The sequence below is a fragment of the Haplochromis burtoni genome, unplaced genomic scaffold (assembly GCF_018398535.1).
Source record: "Haplochromis burtoni strain Fernald_Lab_line unplaced genomic scaffold, NCSU_Asbu1 Contig_60, whole genome shotgun sequence".
NCBI classification, from domain to species: Eukaryota; Metazoa; Chordata; class Actinopteri; order Cichliformes; family Cichlidae; genus Haplochromis; species Haplochromis burtoni.
The window spans coordinates 2,114,310-2,122,279 of record NW_024582421.1 but is presented as its reverse complement, the minus strand read 5'-3'; the positions used below and the strand labels follow the sequence as shown (position 1 = coordinate 2,122,279).

The following is a 7,970-nucleotide window of genomic DNA, read 5'->3' as shown; positions in this document are numbered from 1 at the left end:
GCGAAAAGTCCATTAGTCACTACTGTGCTAACTTCAGAGTTCAACCAATTCATTTCATTGTGGCATTCTGTCTGCTTCTTCATTTTGAGATTAACTAAATTACTAACAGGATATATTAACCAGGCTATTAACCAGAGAAAAAAAAATAACTTAACGAATGTGGTGCTTTGTACCTTGTGGGTCGGGGTCGCTCAGCTTGTCCAGCCTGCGGTGTTGAACCTGTGAGTTGTCTCTCTGTCGGTGTCTCTGCGTATCCTCCTGGAGGTGTGGAGGGTTCCTGCCGGTTCCTGTTGACCGGGTCAGTAGCGCACGGTCCTCCCGGTGCTTCAATCTCAACTGATCCACAGGGGAGCGAGAACACGCAGCGGGCACGCGCACAGGGTAGCTGGGAATGAGAAGTGGGAAGAAAAAAAAAAGATTCTCTGCGCAGCACTTGTCCACAATGGCTGTGGATGGTTTTAGTCCTTATAAGGATAATCAATCAATGAAATTTAAAATTGATTTTATTTTTCATGCACACAAGCAGTCGTCAAAAAAGAGAAATGAAATGCAAAACAAGCATTTAATGAAATACCTTCAATTAGCATGAGAATTTATCTTTTTATTTTACAAGGCGCTTTATAGATCGTGTATAATACTAATCCCGATCTTTTCTCTCTCTCTCTCCCTTATCCCACTATGTGCTGTGGTAAGTCCCTTTCGTGATGTCATTTGAAAATTCATTTCCTCTTTAGGTCAGAGGTTGTAGAGGACCCAGCACGCATGCACACACCAACAGCAGCACTCCCCCCACAGTTTTGGTAAATGGCCTGCATTTGTATAGCGCTTTACTCAGTCCCTAAGGACCCCAAAGCGCTTTACACTACATTCAATTTTCCCACTAAACGGTGAAAATATCACAAATGATAATAACAATAAAAAAAAACCTTTATTCCGCAAACTGAAACAAGTAAAAAGCGCACTGAGTAATTGTTTACCATTGGATTTCCCAGATTAAAGTGCACTTTATTCAGTGCACTTTAATCTTATGTGATCTGGTGCAGATAAAAGTCACTTCACCATCAACTGAAGGTGTGTTATTATAAGGACATCTCTCTCTCTCTCTCACGCACCCCGCAGTACAGTCTGAAGATGCTTCACATGCCACTGCTGTTTACATCACTGCTTCCTTTCTCGTGGGAAAGATGAACAGCAGCTTATTATAGGAGTCCACAAAGGAAGTTTCTCTGCACAGTGAGCTTCCATCACTTGAACAGAATTTGACAAATGTGTGTGAAGCCGGGTTCATACGGAGAATATCATCTAAACGACAATACAGTCGTTAGCGAATTGATCTATACTGACTTTACCATGACTCCACTGAGCATGGTTTTGGTGTTAGAGGATATCAGTGCTTTTCCACTTTTTTCCAACTTCCAAACATCATTTTCATATCATTGTTTTTGGCAGAGGATCCTTCCACAGTGACTTCATTTCCTCTTCAGGTCAGAAACAACTCAAAGTCACATCAACCCATCTCAGTTTTCACACAGAACAGTGAAAAAACACGTTGCTTTTCATTCCCCTTTAAAGATCCGTTTCCATCCACTAGGTGGCGCCATTTTCGTCTGTCAGTGTGGGACTGCCTCACACGCTTCCCAGACCCAAATGACTCGCTCCGACACACTCATTTCTACAAGTTTATTGAACTTTTTACTACAACACATACAATATAGCATAGTGATGAGTCGATATATACAGAGATTTTTGCCCGGTGATTCTTCACATATTCATGTTGACGCTACACTATAGGCATACAGAAATAAATAAAACAAACATTTGTCTGAACAAAGAGCGTGCGCATTTCTTTTGCATCTTACTATGTCATCTGCACGCTATTGTACTTACAGGATTAACAATATATAGCACATGTATTTAGATATGTTCAAATCAGATAACAGGTAACAATATAGTACACACTCCCCTCTAAATTCTGATTTATTACACTTAAAACATGATGTCCAATAGAGGGTCCACAGTAGGGTCTGACCAGGAGATTATTAAATTTTGAATGTAATGTGTGAGAAAAGAGATGTTGTATGTACAATTCTGTAAGATTTATCTTTTAATCCCCTTCCTTTGCTTAGCTTTCACTAGGACAAACGGATCTGATTGTTTATCAGCAGTCATATAGTTTTAAGTCTAGGGTTAGGAGGAAGACAATGGGGCTGGACCACGGTAGCTATGATTGGGAATGTGAAGCCCTGAGATGTTGTTAATGCCGGTAAAAGCATCAGGCTGAGTGGTGCTGTCACGAATGATCACAAACATGAGAAAGATTAGGGATCGCATAAATGAGAACACTACTGCTTGGATATTTTACATTGGGAACAAATCTGGTTATATTAAAAAAAACAAAAAAAAACCATAAATAAATTAAAATAAAATGTAGGATTAATTACCCTGTAAAGTGTGACACCAGATTCACTTTAATCCCTTTTATTCTGCTAAAAGCATAAAATCAAACTAACATTTTCAGTTTTTACTGGTTTTATTCAGCGATTCACCTTCATGCAAAAACATCCACTTGTCCGTTACACGCCAAAGCAACGCTGCTTTCTTCCATCCTGATTGGCTGGTCAGGATTTCTCACAGAAGACTAACAGCACAACCTGTCAAAGTGCTCCAGACTGGTGGCTGCTCAGCTGGAGACTCACCTGCAAAACCTCTCCAACAGCTGGACTTTTGAAACAAAAATGAACCACTAAATAGAATCCATGGATTTGCCAAATGTTGATATGTTTTCACATCACGTTTAGAGATCCGAATTCAAACAAGGCCTGTAGAACTTTAAATTAGAAGATGTAAACAGCATCTTAATCTAAATGATTTTTGCGAGCCCCTATTTTAGCCCAGCTCTGATCCTGTGACAAGATGGAGACAGAAAATGGGCATGAATGAACTTATGGAAGAGATAACGACAGCTCTGATCAGACATTTCAGTCTACTTACAGGTGGGGTTTTCTAAAGTTGCAACTTTCTGTAGAAACTCTAAGATCCGTCCTCATTCTGCATTTGCAAGGATGATATCTTATCATAAAGTTATAAGTTTATATAATAAGCAGCTCTAGAGGTAGTAGTTACAAATGTTTGCAGAGAATGTGTGTGAGTTTGATCATGAGAAGTCAATTCATATTAAGGCTTGGTTAGAAGACTCATAAAGTTTGACGTGGGGAAGGGGCCACATTAAATGGAATGTGGGCATCATTATCCAGAATGAAAAAGTGCATCAAAAGACGCCAACCTCATTGTATCCAAGCATTTACAAAAGGATTTCTCACTACAGACGGTTTGATTGAGCTGGGTTTCCCCTCACGTATTTTTTCTCTACTCATCTCTTACCTTAAAAGAAAGGATCCAGGTATCATTTTTGCAATATAATGTGTTTAAAACACAATGACAACATCAAAAAAAAAAGTCTTGGACTCAGATTTTGTTATCAAAAGATAACCTAAAGCTCTGAAACCACAATCAGGATTAATGGAAACCCGCTCTCTCTTTCTGACATCTGTCGAAGTCGATCAGACTTGACTCGCAGCATACCAGCTCCCCGAATGGACTCATGACACAGGCAAAGATTGGAAAGCTAACCCGCTAAGTGACATGCACGCAGTGTGTGAGTCTTCTGTTACAAGCTGGTGTTGCATACTATACTCTTATTTATGACAGAGAAAAAGGTCATGTCTGCCTACAGTATGTCATCCATATGATGCCCTTAAGAAGATGTGTGCAGGGAGTGGGGAAGGCTGTGCATTCACACAAACAGTTGCTGGTCAAAAACCTCTACTGGAGTATACGGCACTATTATTTACAACATGTGTGTACTAACTGATCAGATATGGGGTCAGCCCCGTTTCAGTTCAACCACCCCGAGAGGTGATCAGCATCAGTGGCATGTGTTGAAAAATTGATTGCCTGGGGGCGTTCCTTGATTAAAAATATCGGATTTAATCCTGATTGAACTGAAAAGGACCGGACCCCAAACCTGAGGGCAAGTGTTCACCATTGGAGCAGGAAAGGGCTTCAACTAATTAGAAGACTACAGGGCTACAGATCTTGGTTGTCATCATTATCGGTGATGCAGTGCAGGGTTGAGGGGGCCAGGCTGCATGCAAATGGGAGGGGAGGGTCCGGTGGACGGGTACAGTGTTTGGTCATCTTCTGCAAAGAGACAGTAACAGGAAGTTAGAGTTCAGAGAAACAGAAGTCAATTCAAAGCTCTACTGATGATTAGGAACTAACTTTTAGGAATTTTTGCCATTAAAGCACATTTGTTGTGTTTGTTTGAACACATCAGATCAATATGATTATCATCTATTGTGCATCTGCAACCTATTATACAAACAGTAAAATAAACTTGTAGACTGTTTTTCTCAGCTATGATACTCAGGTTTTACCCTGTCTACAGTGGTGGACTAGTTAGGAAGCAGGTGCAGTTGTAGCAAGGAGGCCATATGCTGACATTTCCTCCTCTTTCTAGGATTATTTTATCAGAATCCCTCAAAAATACAGTATACTGATGAGGCTTTGAGTTATGACTGTTAAGGTAGGGGATTTGAGAATGAAGTGTCAGCGAGTGTCTGCAGAAAATTGTGTTTATGACTCAGTAGACTTTGTTAGTTACCAAGGTATTAACTTGCAGCAGTCTCCTGCTGAATCATGTAGTGCCTGTTTGAATCATCCACCTCGCTGCCACAGTGAACTTCACTCCTGTTAACGCAGATACACAAAAACAACACTGCATAACCAAATATATATCATCCTTATGTACCATTTATCACTCCAACTGGTTCATCCAACAATCCACAAAAATCCACATTAAGTTAATTTGTGATTCTGGCCCAGTGTAAAGCTGGGATGCACAGTAGCCATCCTGTACTCGATAAGAGGTTAAGAAAATGGATTGCACTCAAACTGCACACACAATTAAATAAAAATAAGTAAAGCAGCCAAACTAACAAGAGAAACTGCGACTGATGTCCTCACCTGTTATCATTAATGTCTCTGCCTTCACTGATGCTGTTACCTGTTGGAAACAAGACATAGTTTTATCAGTTTGTTTGCAGTAGCATAAAAAATAAGAAAAACTGAGCTGCTGACAATGTTTGTATTGTGTTAAAGCACAACTACCAGAAGTGCCATAGTAGGTGCAGGCAAACACGCACACACACACATTTAGATTGTACTTACCGTTGTCAATGTTGAGTGGGTAGGATTCCAGTATGTCCCCATTATATCTTCCTGCTCTGTAGCCCAGTGCTGTGGAAACTCTGTGGAAAACCCCACAGAAGAAACCATAGAGATGCACAATTATACATTTGGCCTCACATTCAGCAGAAAACTTGAACAAAACAGGATGCTTCATTTTTAAGATCAATGCAGATTCTCAGTGACCTTAAAAATCAATCATAATAATGTGTGTTTACTATCTACTATCTGCCTGGAAAAGATGAAGAAAACTGATTTAAACCCACGTGTTGTTCTGGACAGAGTTGGGATTGCAGCTGACACTGGTGGACTGCTGTGGTGTCACGTTACTCTGGAAGAGGGCATTGCTGTAGGTGTTGGCATGTTCAGTAGCACGGATGTAGGCGTAGAACGGGTTGGTGGGAGAGCAAACCGTCAGCTGTTTTGGTCTCACTGGCTTAGCTGTCGGGATGAAAAAGCGATGTAAGACAGGGTACAGCTGCAAGGAAACTGGGTCACTGGGCTGCAGAATTAAGCATCAAGAAGTGCAGTACCGATCTGTGCTGCATGGGGACGCCTCATGGCATTCTTTGCCCTCATTGCATCTTTGATGCGGTCAACCTCCTGCTGGTAGCGACGGCGGTCCATCATGGCGCCCTCTTTGGCATCCCTCAGTGCAGTCTCCAGGGCCTTAACTCTCTCAGCAGTAGACCGAAGACGTTTCTCCAGCTTTGGAAGCTCACAGCGCAGATCTGCATTGTCACGAACCAGCTGGAGAGAATTTTCAGTCTGATTAATTCATTCACAAACTGTGCCTTTTGGACATAACACAGTTCTGTGTATTCAAAATCGCATTCTATGCTATATATGCATTAAGTTTCTGTACAAGAATGTGCAGCTTGTGCAGGATTTTAATTATCTTCCAAAACTGCTTTGTGGCTAAGAATCAAACCACCACAACCGCAACTGAGATGTAATCCAAGCCCGTCTGCAGCGCAGGTTTGCATCAGTAAAACTTGTAACTGCTCTCATTTCTGGGTCATTCACCTGTTTGTGAACCTTTGTAAGCTGGTCCAAGTTATTCTCAAGAAAGGAAATCTTCTGCTTCTGGGTGCAAGACCCCCCGCTATCATCAGGTTCCATTTCGGAACTCTGCAGAGGAAAACAAAAAATGGAGGCAAAGGGTGAGATTTTATTTTGTCCCAAATGGCTGTAATACCTGCAGGGGTTAAGGCAGGCTGACAGAAGTTTTTCATTTAAATTTTAGTTAATCTACTGCTAAAAGAAGAGCTTAAAATTGGGTTTGAAGCTGTCTGATCTCAGCTCTCTGCAGGCCTTTTGTCCCAGCTGTTCTGCTTTTTTAAAAGCTTAAGAATTTTTTTTAATCAGTACAAACTTTAGTCGGAAAATTTACATGATCTGACCAAAAACACGAACAGTTCATTCCGTATGGCGACACCCAATATTGATTGTTTGACTAAATGCTTGTGTCTAGTTTTACCCAGAAAGGACATTTCTTCATGCAACATATCAAATATTGAAGGAGATTAGAGGGATTAAGGATGCTATTGTTTTTCCTACTCAGGTTTAGCAGGCAATATTAAGGTCACAGACCTCTTAAAACCCTCTTAGAGTGTTTTTAAAAAAAGAATTCCTTTCATTTATGACTCGATGCCTTACTTTTTTAACTCGCGACGTGAGGTCTTGAACGAACAGCTTGCGCAGGTTGTGGAGGGTCTGGAGTTCGCGGGCCTGGATGACAGACAGATGGAGAGGAGGTTAGATAGGTAGACATCTGTGGATGATGTGAAATATGAAGCAGAGAGGTAGTGATAGTCTGTTTTACTCACGACAGTCTCCTCCAGACCCTTCAAGTCCTGTTTGGTCTGCTCATGGCGCTCGTGCAGGAATCTGACAGAAAAAGCAGAAGCATCATTAAAGATAAGAATATGTCTTATCTTTATCATAACATATCATATTGATGTATTGTTTTGAGTGCACTTTATAGGAATCTGAGAACAAAATGACCCCTGAACACTTACGAGAGCTCCTCCAGGCGTTCGCTCTTGGTACTGTCCTGGCTCTTCAGGCGTTCGAAGTCAGCGCGGATCTGAGCCAGCTCCAGTTCCAGTTTGGAGTTACGACTGCATGCATGAGGTATAAAAACACAAACAAGAAAAAAAACATGTTCAGAGACAGGAAGACAAACAGGAAACAGCATTAAAATACTTCATCAATACACAACAAACTGAATTGTTTTAAATATAACAGCAAATTTCTGTGTATTTTTAATATACTGTCATCTTTAACAGTGTTAGCATGTAAGGAATAAGAAATAAAAAACATGTATGTAAAACAAATAAAGAGGGCTACAGACTCATTGAGATCATCAATAATCCTCTGTTTCTCATTGATCTCATCCCGCAGGCGGGCCAGCTGCTTGTGGTGGAGACCACGGTGGGACTCTCCCTGATGACGAGGAGCTTTCTGGAAAAGGAAAAACAAAAAAGGAAGAGCGCCTCTTTAAAGATGCTGACCTATAAAATCTCACACTTTCAAAAAGAATGTGTTAAAATCCTGCACACACTGTTTGTGTCATTCACACATGTTGTGTTAAACTGTGCCCTAAATATGGTTTAAATAAAAGACAGAAAGAAAGAAAGAAAGAAAGAAAGAAAGAAAGAAAGAAAGAAAGAAAGAAAGAAAGAAAGAAAGAAAGAAAGAAAGAAAGAAAGAAAGAAAGA

The 7,970-nt window shown here is 40.7% G+C and overlaps 1 protein-coding gene across 1 annotated transcript in view; it reads right to left on the bottom strand.

Moving 5' to 3' along the window:
* Positions 1 to 1,665: 1,665 nt before the first annotated feature.
* Positions 1,666 to 7,970, bottom strand: part of kif5aa (kinesin family member 5A, a) — a 20,218-nt gene continuing 13,913 nt past the window's right edge. The window contains exons 19-29 of the mRNA XM_005941144.3: positions 7,604 to 7,713; positions 7,269 to 7,370; positions 7,077 to 7,137; positions 6,907 to 6,978; positions 6,274 to 6,378; positions 5,781 to 5,997; positions 5,514 to 5,688; positions 5,230 to 5,309; positions 5,026 to 5,065; positions 4,664 to 4,749; positions 1,666 to 4,200 (exon numbers count right to left, since the gene is read on the bottom strand). Coding sequence (XP_005941206.1) covers positions 4,671 to 4,749; positions 5,026 to 5,065; positions 5,230 to 5,309; positions 5,514 to 5,688; positions 5,781 to 5,997; positions 6,274 to 6,378; positions 6,907 to 6,978; positions 7,077 to 7,137; positions 7,269 to 7,370; positions 7,604 to 7,713 — 1,041 coding nt within the window. The 3' untranslated portion in view covers positions 1,666 to 4,200; positions 4,664 to 4,670. The remainder of the gene's footprint in view (positions 4,201 to 4,663; positions 4,750 to 5,025; positions 5,066 to 5,229; positions 5,310 to 5,513; positions 5,689 to 5,780; positions 5,998 to 6,273; positions 6,379 to 6,906; positions 6,979 to 7,076; positions 7,138 to 7,268; positions 7,371 to 7,603; positions 7,714 to 7,970) is intronic.